General features: G+C 39.1%; 1 protein-coding gene across 2 annotated transcripts in view; it reads left to right on the top strand.

Moving 5' to 3' along the window:
• The window catches only part of VCAN (versican), a 131248-nt gene that overhangs the window by 16606 nt on the left and 98548 nt on the right, over positions 1 to 16094 (top strand). For both annotated transcript variants that reach the window (XM_077462440.1, XM_077462442.1), the window contains exon 3: positions 15685 to 16062. In XM_077462440.1, the coding sequence (XP_077318566.1) occupies positions 15685 to 16062 (378 nt within the window). The remainder of the gene's footprint in view (positions 1 to 15684; positions 16063 to 16094) is intronic.

Raw genomic sequence — 16094 nt, 5'->3', positions numbered from 1 at the left:
TAGAGCTTTGGAAAAGACCTTGAATATAATAGTGAAGTGAGACCACCTAGGTTGGCTCAAAGTACAACAAACAGTGTTAAGCCCCATACAAATAGGCAGAACATCGGGAGACATTTACTGGTACAAAAAATAACGGCCGATATTCTGCCTATGTGTATGTCAGTCTGTCAGACGTGCATGCTGGAAAACCAGCAGCGGACCGATTCCTGATCAGTGCTCTCAGCCAATAGCAACGTTCTGGTGGGGTGGGGGTCAACCCTATCAAAACACAACAGCTCAGCAGGGGAGATCGCTGGACTAATCTTGCATGGTTAGTACAGCGGCTCCCGACCAGAGCTGTCAGTTTACCAGACTTTAGTATGACCTCCATGAGTGACATACTGGTGTAATCTATAACTAAAGCAATCCATAGAGATTGCGGGAGTAAATAAGAGCAAGATCAGCTAAGGAGACAGAACTAGCCTCGTGGAAGTAGCTTCTTTGTTCATGGACACTGCCTGCAACAGACAAGTGACCACTGTGGGTTCTTTCGTTTTCCCCTTTGAGGTGTTCCCTGTTTAGTGGAATAACATATAGTTTCTACACACTTGTTTTATATAAGTTCAATAAAGGTTATGATTTAGACCAATTGGCTATGGTGAGGTGAGTTATGCACCCACGTTCTGTCAAATAAGAATGGATACACGTATTCTTCTTGACGTTGAGGGTTTTGTATGGGAAAAGATATAAAGTGCTTTCAAGTAATTTCAACAGCTCATTATTTTAAAATAATAACTTACAATTCTATTAGTCCCAAGTCAGCATTGGGTCTGTTAATAAAAACAACTCACTGTTGAAAGTTTTCAATGGCATGTTGAGAGCATGGGAACTTGTCCAGCCATGTGGCACTGCCATGGACCTTACAGCCATGGAGATATTTTGCATAGTTTTTCTCATGGATGTGAACAATGCTCTGCTAAGACACTGTGGATAGTTTTTTTAGGTTCAGTTCACATTTGACACAATCGAATCACTGCATTTTGATCAGAGGTGTCACAAAAAGCCCATATATATATATATATATATATATATATATATATATATATATATGTGTGTGTGTATGTATATACTGTATAAAGAGCAAAGGGAAGTCAGCATGCTCTGTGAGATAAATACCTGTGTGCTCAACCACAAAGAAAAATCCATACAAATCCAAAACAGGTATAGAGGCACTCATTAGTCCTGCAGTGGAGATAAATCAAAGCAATGGCATTTTGTTGGCAATATTAAATAGAGCGTAGTCCATAGGAAAGATGAATGTTGTAATTAATGCAATTCATCTTGTGAGAAGGATGGTCAAAACTTGTTGATGGCCACGCTGACTGTTACTTTACTGTTATAAGATTTAATAATTATGCCCCAAACCATTTATTACTTGGTCTGGAAAGTGACTTACCCAGCCAGGTAATATATGGTTTGTGGCATAATCACCCTAGTGACCCAGGTACACATACTTACCATAAGTGTACCTGGGCCATCTTTTAGGTCTGTTACAAAGCTACATAATTACAGAGTTAGTCTGGTTGAAAAAAGACACAAGTCCATCCAGTTCAACCCACAGAAAAAAAACACGCACACACAAATGTAAAAGCTCCATATGCACATCATATACCAACAGTTGATCCAGAGGAAGGCACAAAAAAACAATAAAGTTGTTCACAATTATAATGGAGCATATGATTACTACACATGCCATCTTTAGGAAAGGGTTTCTATATCAGTGGGTCCCAGACAAGAAAAACATACAGTATACTTTTAAAAGGCATCTATGGGTATTGCATAATACACAGTATTTTTCTCAGCATCATTAAATTATAAAAATCTCTGGCGAGACTGGTTCTACATGCCAGCCTGATCTCTCTTTCACAGGCATGATAATAGTGCTGTACACCATTAGCATTGTTTCAGGTGGTCTTATTCTTGGTAATCTCTATCAGATGTCTGGTTAATGTCAAGGAATGTGAATTGCATTGAATACACTGAATACAGAGAAGAGTATACAGGGCAATATACAAGTCGAATATTGGCAGTAGGTGGTCATGGCACTGTTTAAAACAACTATAATTATAATAGAATATATTTTGTAAATTGCTTTTTTGACCTGTGTTTTGGACATACCCAGTCCCTCAGGCTTTTACTTATCCATTTCCAACCTGTCAGTCAAAAACAACTTCAGGACATATGCACACAGACTTTGACATATACGCTGATTAACTGTTCTCAAGGGACACGTTTTTTGGTTCTAAGTGTAATTGTGTTCTTTTTCTATGGATTTTGGCTTAAATATATTTATGCTGCACAACAAATCTTATTTGATCTGTTCAGTGGCTTTTCAATATAACCCTAATAGACTGAAGTAATTTCTCTCATTCAAAGGCATTGTTAAGCTTGTGCAAGTATGGATCTTTTTATTGCTTAATAGCCTTTCCTCCCACTAAGCTTGGCCCAGTGTATTAGTCATTATCTGCCTGTTCTTTATCAAGAGTGTCTTATCTTTCAGTTGTTATCTTTTCTAAACAAGGGGGCTGTTTATGGTCTTGGATTTCCTACTCCACTTCATTTGTGGCAGGTGTCAATATACCAGGAGTCATTAGTGAAGAACCATTTTCATCCCCACACTCTAGACATTAATGCTTTCCTTTGTTCACTCAGCTTTGACATGGGAAAAATCCAAGGTACTCCTTGGAAAGTGCTGTTCTATATGTGTCATATACTCTAGCTAGAGCTATTAAAGAACTCTTAAGCTGGCTTTAGACGGTTTGAATCACGGTTGGTTCAGAAAAAACTAGCTGAGATTTGAACCACGTATGGGAAGGCTGATTGTACCCAAGTCGACCCATAGATCCACTTGAGTACCTCCAGCATGTTGGATCTTTAGGATGTGATTATTACCAGTTTCTATAGCTGCTAGCAATAATCACTGTGTTTTCCTGGCAGGGATGGCTCCCCCATGGTTGCAGGAAAGAAAATTGTATCATCTATGGCCTGCCTTTAGTTGTATAAAAGGACTTCTTCGCATACTAACCATTCATATTAAAGGGAAGATGACCATTATATATCATTTTATTAATTTGCTTATGTTTTAAACTGAGGAATGCACAAATGCCTCTGTCATTTGCTTTAACAGTCATTTAGAAAAAGTTAACATTATTGGAGCTGCTATTGGTTACTTGTGCATGCTCCAGTGCTTTCATCCTTATCTTGGCTTTCAAACCTCACCAAGAAAGGAAGTTCAGACCTTTCAGACTTCACTGACTGTATGCATGTTCAAGAGCACTCGAAACTTGATAAATGAGGATCAGACTGACACGCCCTAAGTTTGTAACTTTAGAAAAAGTGCAATATCAACTATTCTGTTGTTACCAGTCCATCAGCATTAAAGCATATCAAAGCAGGATCATTCACAAGTCAACCCAGACAAGAGCCTAGGACCTGATGGACGTTATGGGGTCTAACCACTACCAATAAGCTCCTGCAGCAACCAGAGGATAGCAAGGTCAATCAAAGCTGTGGACCTGCCTGTCACTTCATAAGAGAGGATGACTTTTAGGCAGTTAGAACTATACAATAGGTTGGGAATTATATTGCAATTCTTATTAATGTGAATCAAAGGGTTGGGGGGTAACCAAAGGTTTTACCTTACCTAGAGCTTTATTTTTATTTAATCTGTCTGATTGCTGCAACGCTGTAATCTGGTACAAAAAAAAAACATTTATTTGTATAGTATGGGTTGTTAATTAAGCAATACAGTCATCAAAGACAGTCTAAAATCATACCAATAAGTAAAAAAAAAAAAACACATCTTTTGCGGTACTCCTGTAGAATGAAAAGACCACCCACTAGCCCACTAGTTTGGCAAAGCCTGCTGGAAGTTGTAGTGGCATTGCATTTTGCCTAAACCCTTTATTTTACAAGTATTTAAATGAATAAATAAATGGTCCCAGCCAGCATGTTTTCTGTTAAATTGAAAGTTACTAATACCATGTCTGAGCTTTATTAGTAGAACTTTAAAGCAGAGCTCGTGGAAGTAGCGGCTGAGTTAATCCTCACAGTAGCAGCTTAGGCTGTGTCTTTCTAGGACTAGTTAATGGTCATAAAGTTAAGATGATGTGTGCAGATGGAATTTCAATTAGCTTGGTTTTCAATGATTTATAGAGAGTCTACATCAAGTAATTGATCCCTCAGCACCTAATGCCTGTTTAACATCCTTCTCCTTATAGTATCGTAGCCTTCGCCACAATCCATCTGGTGAAAACACTGAGGCTTTTGTTCCGGCACTATTTATTACCTACATGGCCAAACCCCAGTTCTGTTCCTGTTGGATGTACTCTCTCTCCCAAACTGCAAATGACAAATTGTTACATTCTGAAGTGTGAAAATTCAATTCCCAATTATTCCAAAATAGTGAACTGTTGTATGCTTAGCTGGGGAAATTGAACGATTTCCAGAAAGAACACATTACTGGCGTCGTTTCTAATTTTCACAGTACTATAAATATGAGCGTGAAAAGGATTTCTTGATTAAACAGAGCAGATATTAGTTGGACATGTGAGCCATGACCGCTGTGGAGTAATGCAGAATTTATAAGGAGACATGGTGGATTGAAGGTTGCTGCAGCTGGTCTTAGCCCTTAGAATTGGATAGGGAAACTTACACATAAAGTTAAAGGACATAAGGTAGCACAGGTCATAGGGTCATGGGGTAGCTAACAGTAATTTGTTGTGTTTATTTTATGTTTAGAACACCTTACATGGATATAACTTAAATCTGGACTTTAGGCAGATATACAAGATACAAATACCGGTATATGCTTTGCATTGATTTATGCATCTTTAAGAGTATTTTTTTTAAATTCTAAGATTGTAAGTGCTAGATTTCCATTTGCATTCAGCCGGAGGCATAGCTTGAAGCTTGTGGGCCACGTTGCAAAAGTTGACCTGCCGCCCCCCCCACTACTTTCCGCCACTTCACTCTGAGTTGCCAGCTGAAAGCGGTATTACATGTAAAAGAGGAAACTCAGAGTGCCTGAACTAGACTCCATTCTAATTGGGCCCTCTGAGTGGTATACACCACTTTCACCCCACAGCTCTGAGTGTGGCCTGAATTCTACCCACCTAGTGTGCACATGCACGATTGAGCAGGGCTGAGCAGGATGGGGAGGGCTGCACTGGGCTGAATGTAGAGGATGAGCAGGGAGTGCTCCACTTGGGGAAAGGGTTTGTCCCATCACCTTGCGTAGGTGAAACCAGGAACCTAGGGAAACTACACAGGGTGCTTGTGCTTTTCCCCAGCAACACAGTGTGATACTTAATGTGACAGGGGCGCCACACGGATGCATGGGCGGGGTCACCATCGCAAAAAATCTTCTTCTTCATGCCCTTCTCTCAAAAGAACTTGCATTTTCAGTTTTCGTTTACACCCACAAATCCACTTGTAGGTAATGTCTACTCTGCTTTTTGACACTAAAGACAGATATAAGGTCACTTTAAAGTAAACCAAAAGCCCAAACATTTTTAAAGTTGAAAAGTTTTAGTTTTGGAGAGGGTAAAGACTGGCTAAACTGCCAGGGTTTTTTGTCTGCTTAACTTTGGGGAGATTTTCCTTTACTCCCAGTTCATGAGACACAGAAGAGGTTAGAGAAGATCTCTCAAACCCTATGGAATATCCCCTCTTAGACAGCTGTGCTCTGAAGAGTTTTCTCCATTGGAAGATATCCCCTATTCTTCCTGTTGCAACTCTTTATTTTTGATTTCTTATTACTTTCTCCACTGGAAACAATAATCCCCAGGAAAACAGAGAAGGGGACTCTCAGCAGGGATACAGACATCAATAAAAACCTGGCGCAGTAAATATGTGGCACTGGAAGCCTGAGTTGTTCTTATTGTTGTTCAATGGAATGGAGGTAGAGTTGATATGGAGTGCCTGAATATTGTACCGGCAAAAGAGTTATCACAGACACCTTGGATTGTGATAGACATGAGTAAATCTGGAATGGAAACACTGGATTTTAAGATTATTCCGGATACAATGTTATTCTAATGCAAAATTCAGAGGGAAGTGTCCACAATGTCAATGAGTTTTGGGAGCGATGTTTTCCCTCCTGAAATGCATTGGCTTTGTGTACATTTAGATTTTAAGAACATGGAGTGGTGCTTTGGTTCATGATTTACTCCGCAATCAAAAATGTAACGAGGGTTCTAACCCTCCCCCATTCTATCCAAAACTAACTTAAAAAACTTAATATACACTTTAAAAGAACTCTTGCACTTTAAAGTCTAGGATGTCTACCCGGAAAAGATAACAGCACATTTTACTTATGAAATGGGTGCATTTGACGACTTACACAATTAACTACACTGATTGGTGCCAGCTTTTAGTCTACATTTGAAAACAGCCAAAGAGCATTTCACATTATTTATTACAACAATTTAATTTTGTTTTTGTGCAATACCATAAAAAAATATAGGACTGCTGTAATCCTAGGAAATGTTCATTACATTAATATCAGAATAACACCTCCATGATCGAAGACAATATAATTGTATCGGAAAAGGGATACATCCGGTTTTATAGTCAGGCATATGTTCCCGTTAACATGGAAGATGTTGATTGTGCCTGAGTGTTTTGACTGGGGTCATGTTATACAATGGAGTGACAGTTTGACAGCTATTTCCCTCTTGTCAATGTGTGATATTGTGATTATGGAATGACACCATTAAGCACTTAATGAAGCCTTTTGTGCTCACTTGATCCACTCCACACAGATATCACAGGTCCATATGTTACTTTTTATGGAAATAAGTTTAGCTATTGCTACAGCCCCTAACAACAGTTATTTGCAGTCTCTAGGGAAGTTCTATTAAGCCATCTACTTTGCCAGTAAGTGCCATTAATGCCTGGGAAATTCTAACAGCCTCTCTAGCAGACTGAAAAGTGATTTATAAGCTGGGTTTGTTAGGAAAAAAAAAACATCCTTCTCATTTAAAAAGAATTTAGTATTTCATCAGCTTTATCTAACAATAGCAGGATTTTGCTGCCAACGTGCTTCAAACGCTAAAATGAGACTTAAACTTGTTTCTGTTAAGTTAAACTTGTTCCATTTTGCTTAAAAATTTGCCGGGATGGTTAAATTATAGGGGGGAGCTTTGCAGATTGCTAATGATAATAATTGAGAACAAATGTTTCCTTTTGTGGTTTCTCTTTGTTACTGTAATGTTGGTTTTAAAAGTTTAGCTTTATGTATGAGTTTGGTTACTAAGTATTTACTGAAAAAAAAGTAATATCATTCTTTAAATTGGTTCTAAAGGTAAAATGCTTTTAATCTTAATGCATTCCCAGCACTAAGTTAAAAAACATTTTTGCCACTTGCTGTGCTCTTCCCCCGCCCAAATATTTACTTGCCCCATGGCAAGTGCTTAATATGGGCACACATTAGAGCAGTAGCCAAGATCACTGGCAGGGGACCCCAGAAGAGGAGGTTTGGGGCAATACCATTGCACAGAGCAGATGAGTATAACATGTTTATTATTTTAATTTAAAATATTGCCTTTAAAACTGTTTTAGGCCTTCTCTAGTGGTAAAAGTATGCTAAGGGTAAATATATTCTTTACTATATGATGTATCATAATGAGTCCAATATCTGTGATTTTTCACTCAGTTATCTCCTGGGTCAATCTTGAAAATGATATCAGTGATTTTCCATGGTTGAGGCATTGATACTGTAGACCAGCAATTTTCAACCCTTTTACCCAAGAATAATCCCTAGAAAAATGTTCAGGTCTAGGGAAACCTTACTAAAACCAGTTAATTTGGGGCCAATGGGAAAAAAGCCACTATACATGGACTATAGGTAGGAAGAATGCCCCCCTTACAGTGGTGGTCAGAATGCCACCCTTACAGACAGCCAAAGAGCTCATTGGTGTCCCGCTGTTGGCTTTTCCAAATGGTGTTGATTCTAGAACTATCCTGGCACCATCAAATTGGAGGTTAAGCAGCCATAGTTCCAGGAATCTCTACCATCTTCGGAAGGAACCCAAGGGTTCCACGAAATCCTGGTTGAGAATGGCTGATGTAGACTGATTCTTGTTCATTGGGCCTGGCTTTAAAAAACTGGAAATATAATCTATACCAAGCAAACATGTATTTTATAATCTGCTAAATACTATCTATCATATCATCCTTTGTCATTTTCCTTTAGTCATTATACACAAAGCTCGGTTTATTCCTTCTGAGCATGATTATCGGTCAAATGTAAAACCTGAGTTGCTGAAATAGCAAAGAGTATGTCCAGTTATTTCATGATCATGAATATTTATGAGGATGTTATGATAATTAATAATCTACAACTACTAGGGGAGATTTTGTACTTGTTTTAATTAATGTAGGTACAACAATTCCATCCCATTGCTCTCATAGTTGTGAAAAGACAGAATAATATCAGTATTTAAATTTTAGCATGTGGCAAATAATAATATTTTCCCCTTCCCTATGGTAGAAGTTGTTGTTTAACAGCATACCTCCTATGTATTTCTGTTAATTATATCAGGAAAGTCCTATCCTTTGAACTGTTTATACTGTTGTACTTATTTATTAAAGCATACGGAAGAGCAATAGCGAATGGCAAAATGTAGCAAACCTCAGCAACCAATCAGATTTCAGTTTGCAAAAGTAGGAGTAAATGGGAACGAGGAAAGAAGCAAAAAAGTAAAGTCAGTCAGCTGTCAGGTTATAACGTACCTACTGTACGTACTCTAGAAGTGTGACAAATCCATTCTCATTGAATGACAGTTTGCAGAGTTACTTTAAAGCTGCACTAATGACAAATATATTTTATGTGTATTTTTTTTTTACAGTGTGTGTTTTATTTTTTGATTTTTTATGTAGGAATCTGCCCTGTATCTTCAGTACACTGGAGAGCCAAACTGCTGCTGTAAACTAAATGCAGTGGTCCGGTTCTCCAGATGTCTGACACATCCCCTCCACAGTATTCCAATCAACAAAGCTCATGCTCCTTGTGCATCACTGCTGATTGGAGTACTGTCCAGGAGTAGTCTGGGACCACTGGAGGGGGTAATTGGCCACTAAATAAGAATACACCTACTTGAAGAACCTCTCTTGTCACCTGAGATACACTTATATAGGTTTGCTGCATGTGAAAAAAGAGAACAAACCATTTTTATGGTGCACAACAAATATTCAGGTTTCATTTTTAATTCACAGAAGCAATGAAAAAGCAACCCAATTGTTATTCTAAACCAGCGATCTCCAAACTACAGCCCTCCAGCTGTTGTAAAACTACACGTCCCATGAGGCATTGTAAAACTCTGACATTCACAGATATGACTAGGCATGATGGGAATTGTAATTCTTGAACAACTGGGATGCCATAGTTTAGAGACCCCTGTTGTAAACAATGGCTTGACTTTTGCTTACCGTAGGTTCTCCATGCATCATGTAGTGCTATTGCTTATCTCTGCAAGGGCACTCTGCAGGAGCAAGAATTGTTTTCAAGAAATCCTTGGTATATGCAGACTAAAGCCTAGTACACACAGGCTGGACGACAACAGCTGGTTCAATAATAACTGGCCTACATTTGGCCTGTGTGTATTGCAGCCGATCCGACAGAAGCCGGCCCTTTGGCCAGCTGCTGTCGGATGAGCATTCTGGAAAACCAGCAGCTGACTGACTCCCGATCAGCGCTCTTAGCCAATGACTAAGAGCACTGACTGAAGCGTTCTGGCGTGAGGGGGGGGGGGGGTCTCCTGGTCAGAAAACAAAAAAACAGAAGAGTGGATCGCAGTAGTATTGTCTCATTAGTACAGCAGCTCTGACCAGAGATGCCAGTTTTTTTTCGGTCAACCCAGTGGTGTCTACTAGGCAGTTGTAATCCGAACCAAATAAAAACACAGTGGTATCCTAAAATGTTTCTTTGGCACCAAATAATGATATTTTAAACACGAAGATTGGTTGCAGCAGCCTTCTGAAAGTCAGCGCTCTCTGCCATTAACTGACAGCGCTGATCAGGAGTCGGTTGGCTGCCTTACACACGGGCCAAATGTCAGTCGGTTTTTAATGAACCGGCTGATGTCGTCCAACATTCGGCATGTGTGTATGGGGCTTTACTTGCACTGAAAATCTGTAAAGCTTATTAAAAACTGGCAAGCAATAATTATTTATCTAGTTCAGCAACATTGGTATCTCTCCAGAACAATAATTGTTCACATTTTTAATAACTGACTGAGCTATCAATTAAACTGTCATACGTCCTGACAGCAAAACTTTAAAAAACTTTCAAGAACTTATACATTATATGAACTTGTGAATCATATGAACTAGCGCAACATTTGACCAATGAAAGTAAGGCTTTAGTAGTAGCATTGTTCAGGCAAGAAAAAACAGTACAGGAAATGTCGAGATTCAGAAATTGCCATTTTTTATATCAGCCCAAAGCAAGACTTGGACTATCAAGCGAGCCACTGAATGAATGCCTTGGCAGAACCAAGATTTGTACAGATGCCTTTGGTTATCTCTAATCCTTACCGTGTTTTTCTTCCACTGCTCTTTAAAAAATATCCAGATGAATGGCATGATTAATTTGAGAAAATATCAAAAAGTACTCAAAGATTATTATTATTATTCTACAGGATTTATGTAGCGCCAACAGTTTGGTTAAAATACAATTCAATACTGGAGGAATCAGAGGACCCTGCTTTTTAGGGCTTACAATCTAAGAGGGAAAAATAACTGTACAGGAGGATAACTTAAAGTGGTTGTAAATCGCAGACATGAAATATGAGCAAAGCAGAGCCCGCTATAGTCTGGACTTGTCTCAAACCAGAGCACTAATTGTGTGTGTGTGTGTGTGTGTGTGTGTGGGGGGGGGTGTGCCTTCCCCTCTAATCAGCTCTCAGCACTCCTCACTGAGCTCTGCAGAGTGTACTGTAAATTCAGCTTTCCACCCCATGTTGTCTGACAGCTCAGACAAGCTTTGTCAATTCTGCACTTTGAAAAGAAGAGGGCCGCAGATAAATAGCTACAACTTAAAATTTATATGAGGATTTGTTTCATCTCTATGCATCACCCTCGGCTAGTCTCATCACTGGGTATATGAAAGGGTTTGCAACCACTTTAAGCTAGCCATACACCAGTAGGATTTAGCTTTAACTTATATATGAAAATTCAGCAAAATAAATTGTCAGAGCATTCGATAGATATCATGGACTCAACAAATTTTGTGGTGGCTCTCCAGCTGTTTCATTCAATTGCTGTGCAATGTGACAAATTTTGACATTTGGATACTCTAAATTCGTTAAATTGTTTATATAGCTGTTTGCCTTTAATTATTAGAGAGAAAGAATAGTAATTACAATCATTACATTACATACTGTATGTGTATTTTTTGTTGTGGAAACGTTATTGTAACATTTTCTTTGAGGCTCGGCCACTCAACAATAGAGCTGTAATATGAACATAAAATTGTGGGTTTTGCTAGCAAGTTCTTCTGATCTGTCTTAACATTTTTTGAAAGATGTTACATCATTAATTGTGCTGTTGAATCAAAAGCAGATGTGCTCGTTTAGGCTGATGGCTTTACTGCAAATGCAAACATAGAAGGAGTACTGGGACCCTGGCTCTGTAGAACGAGGGTTTTATATCTTTGACTATAGCAGATATTTACAAATATATAGGAGACAATTATACCCACCCTCACTAATTATGAGAGCAAGGACTTAAGCTGGCCATACATGGATCAAAATTTGGCCGGTTCAGCGGGAACAGACAGAAATTCAATCCATGTATGGGCAGGCTGATTGTACCCATATCAATCCATCAATGGACTTGAGTATAACCAGCCTGTCAGATTTTTTACATTTGATTCCTGCTGATGGCTATAGCCGCTAGCAGTAATCATTGTGTTCTGCCAGCTGGGAAGGCTTTCTACTCCCCCCTGCCAGCAAAACACAATGCATTCCCCATCAACACTGATGGTGTTGATAGGGGAATCAAGTTATTTTCTTTCCTTTAGTCCATGGGTGCTCAACCGGTGGCTCTTCAGCTGTTGCAGAGCTACAAGTCCTATCTTGCCTATGCCTTTGGGAGTCATGCTTGTAACTGTCAGCCTTGCAATGCCTCATGGGACATGTAGTTCTGCAACAGCTGGAGGACCACAGGTTGAGCACCCATTTGTTTAAAGAGGTAGTTTACCGCCAGTTTTTTCTTTTTAAAAACCTGCAAGGCAAAGTCATAATGTTCTAGTATGCATCTCATTGTAGCACTGAAACGTACCCTAAAGCAAAGCACTCCAGTGGTGCACTGTCACATCAGACTGGGCTTCCATCTTCACCTGATCTTTCTTCTGGGTTGGTAGGCTCTGGTCCCTTGATTGGACAAGCCGCGATGACGTCACTCCCGTGCATGTGTGCAGGATACCCTGTTTACGGCGCAGGACATGCATGCGCATGCGCCAGTGATGTCACCAAAGGCTTTCGCAATAAATGTTTCCTAAACGGTGCATGTTAGGGAGATAGTTATTGTACCTATAGTTAAGCCTTATTATGGGTAGAAAACAAGCAAGGGAATTTACTCCCACTTTAACCCGTTGCGGAGGTAAAGATAAAGTCATCTATGGGCTTCTTAAAGATGGTCATAGATGATAAAAACAGCGGACTGACTGCAGCCATTAATAAATAAAAGTTCTACAACTTGTCTGTTCAACAGAAGTCAATCTAAGGAAAGACTTCTGTCAAACAGGGACAGCCACACAAAATTCAGCTGGTCTCTGCAGAACTGGCCGAATTTCCCTCTGTCAATGGCCAGTTTTAATTCCTCTAGTATCGATTTGCTCTCTTATTATAACTTAATATACTGCATGTAACATCATCTCCGAATTGGGAGTCTGATGAATAACAGGATTCTCCTTCCCACTTACATACAGATTAGGGCTGCAACCAAACTGGCAAAGTGGTGCTTTCCTTTAACCACTTCAGGCCCGGAAGGCATTACCCACTTCCTGACCAGACCATTTTTTAATAAAATTGACATCCTTTTTTTCCCAAAAATAGAGCTTTCTTTTGGTGATATTTGATCACCTTTGCTGTTTTTATTTTTTTATAATGAAAAAAAGAGCAGCAATTTTGAATAAAAAAATATTCCTTACTTTCTGCTATAAAACATTCCTAATAAAAAAATTTAAAACATCAAATTTCTTCATCAGTTTAGGTCAATATGTGTTCTGCTACATACGAATAAGCATTTATTAATTGCTTTGCACAAAAGTTATCGCATCTACAAACTATGGGTTTGATTTACGGAATTTTTTATTTTATTTTATTTTTTTACTAGTAATGGCGGCAATCTGCAATTTTTAGCGGGACTGGGACATTGTGGCGGACAAATCTTACCCTAAGTGACACTTTTTTGGGACCACTGACACCAATACAGTGATCAGTGCTAAACAAAATGCGCTGAACCCTGTTTAAATGACATTGGTAGGGAAGAGGTTAATACTAAGGGGCGATCAAGGGGTTAAATATGTCCTAGCTCTCTTTTCTAACTGTATGGGGGATGGATACACTGAAACAGAAGACCTCTCTTTTACTCACTGACAGATCAACGTGTCTCCTGTGTATAATTGGTGGGTCGCGGCAGCCATCGCAGCTTCTGGACCTGCTGATTGGCTCTCGCTGTGTCCAGTCGCAGTAGGAGCAGTGCTCCGGCGGCACGCACGCCCCCTACGTTATTTTGCGCAGCTAGGCCGCCTTGCCGCAGTATATGTACGGTGGGTGGTCCGGAAGCGGTTAAGGGCTTGTTTACACTGAATTTGCCCTCTGAAGCGTGATCTGTAGTGGATTGTAGAGGGCATTTGACAGGCAGTGGGGAGAAGCTATGTCACCTCCTCACCACCCGTTTTACCCACAAAAGCCTGCATCCCCGCTTTGCAATGACATGCATTGAAAGCAGTTCTGGTGTGGCTGGTACTGCTCGTGATTGCAATAGTGGGGATCATTTGTTCCACATCATGATGCAAAGTCATAGTGCCTGCGGCATGTCTACACCCCCTTCCGCTGTCTTTGCAGCTTAGGGGGTAGCGGTTAGGAGGCAGTAAAAATGCAGCTCAACCCCATGTTTTACTGCCCCCAGCCACAAGTGTACACAAGCCCTAAGTGAAATAATAATTTTTGCCTGTTAAAAAGAAAACAACAATATTTTATTTTAATGTACCTCAGAAATTTCACCTAAGATGCTGTTATAGTGATCTCCTTACCGAAGTATGAAATCATTACAAATATATATTATATGAAGGGTTCGCCTAAGGATAGCAGCTTCACATCTGGATCTAGTTCCACAGTCTATTAGAAAGCCTTGTAGACACAAGTTTCAGCTGGAAAAGGACAGAATGTTTGCTTGAAGTATTGCTAGTTTCATTGTTCCCCTTCAGGGCTACTGGGGCTATATAGGAAATCATTTTCACAATGATTTTGGTAGATGACAATGGGGATTATTGTTTCATGCAATTATGCAGAGCAAAGTAGTTAAACCATTATCCAAATCTCTTGGCAGCTCTTCCTTACTTCCTATACATTCCAGACAAGTGTGATGTAATTTGTTAATGCACAGATGTAAAATAATGAATCCAAGGTCTTTTTATACATGCAGAATGAAAAGTGGGAAGTGGGGCAAAAAACTGCCCCCCACGACCACCTATGGGATCGTGTCAGGCATAAAAGATGCATTTTAATAGGTCAAATTAAAAGACTTTTGATTGGTTATATTTAAAGTTATTATTTGAATATAACGGTACTCAGCTCATGCTGGAGAGTACCGTTATATTCAAATAATAACTTTAAATATGACCAATCAAAAGTCTGCGTCATAAAAACGTCAGACGGCGCTGGATGAAAGAAGAAGGTCGCCCCACCCTCCCTCCCTGTCGCAGTTCAGTTTATGAGGCGTTGTGTCTCTCTTTTTGAGAGGAGATGATATTGTATTTAGTTTTTAACCTGAGGTTTGATAGCTAGGTTATTATTATTATTATTATTATTATTATTATTATTATTATTATTATTATTTTATTAGTATGTATATGCAACGTTAAATAAAATTGATATTATTATATATGATATATATTCAAAGATATATACGTTGTTATTATTAAGCCTATAATAAAACTGCAACCTTTTTGATCCAAGTCTGGTGTTTATAGTGGCTTGTTTTAATAAGAATACATTATACAAAGTCCTGACTTCGGTACCATGGATGATTCTAGATGCATACATACTAGGGATAAATATGTAGAAGAATATGAACATGTAATATTTGAACAAGTTACTATATTCACATGGGGGAGGCAGGGACACACTTTTTGTTTTAAAAAAAAGGTTAAAAAAAAAAACTGCGCTAGTTGTGTAGGGTATTGGGTGCTATGATGGTGTAGCAAAACCCAAAGACACCTACCAAGGAAAACTGTCCTACATACAATACAGTAAAATGAACTTGGATGATTACTGTACTTTGCATGTCATCATCAAAAAACATTGTGAAAAAATTGTTTTGTTCCACTACTTATCATAACTGTACAGAAGGAACTTCATTTATTGAGAAATATTTGAGATTTAACCATTGAAATATTTGTTTTTTTCTTTTCAGTTAAATTGGAAAAAAGTCCACCAGTCAAGGGAACTTTGTCAGGAAGAGTGACGTTACCATGCTATTTCTCAACAATACCTACATTACCACCAAGCTACAACATTACAAATGAATTTTTGAGGATAAAATGGACCAGAATTGAGAAAAACCGAGATGGAAAAGACCCAAAGGAAACGACAGTTCTAGTTGCCCAAAGTGGTGGTATCAAAATTGGCCAAAATTATAGGGGCAGAGTGTCTGTGCCCAGCCACCCAGAAGACATTGGTGATGCATCATTAACGATGGTTAAGCTCCGTGCCAGTGATGCAGGTGTTTACCGATGTGAAGTGCTGTTTGGAATTGAAGATACTCAAGATACTATTTCCCTGGATGTTTCCGGTGAGATTTATTGGCATATGTAACACTTCTTG

This window comes from Lithobates pipiens, unplaced genomic scaffold (genome assembly GCF_037356315.1).
Source record: "Lithobates pipiens isolate NorthernLeopardFrog02 unplaced genomic scaffold, aLitPip1_a1.2 Scaffold_3, whole genome shotgun sequence".
In the NCBI taxonomy this organism is placed as follows: domain Eukaryota; kingdom Metazoa; phylum Chordata; class Amphibia; order Anura; family Ranidae; genus Lithobates; species Lithobates pipiens.
This window is presented reverse-complemented; position numbering and strand designations above follow the sequence as displayed.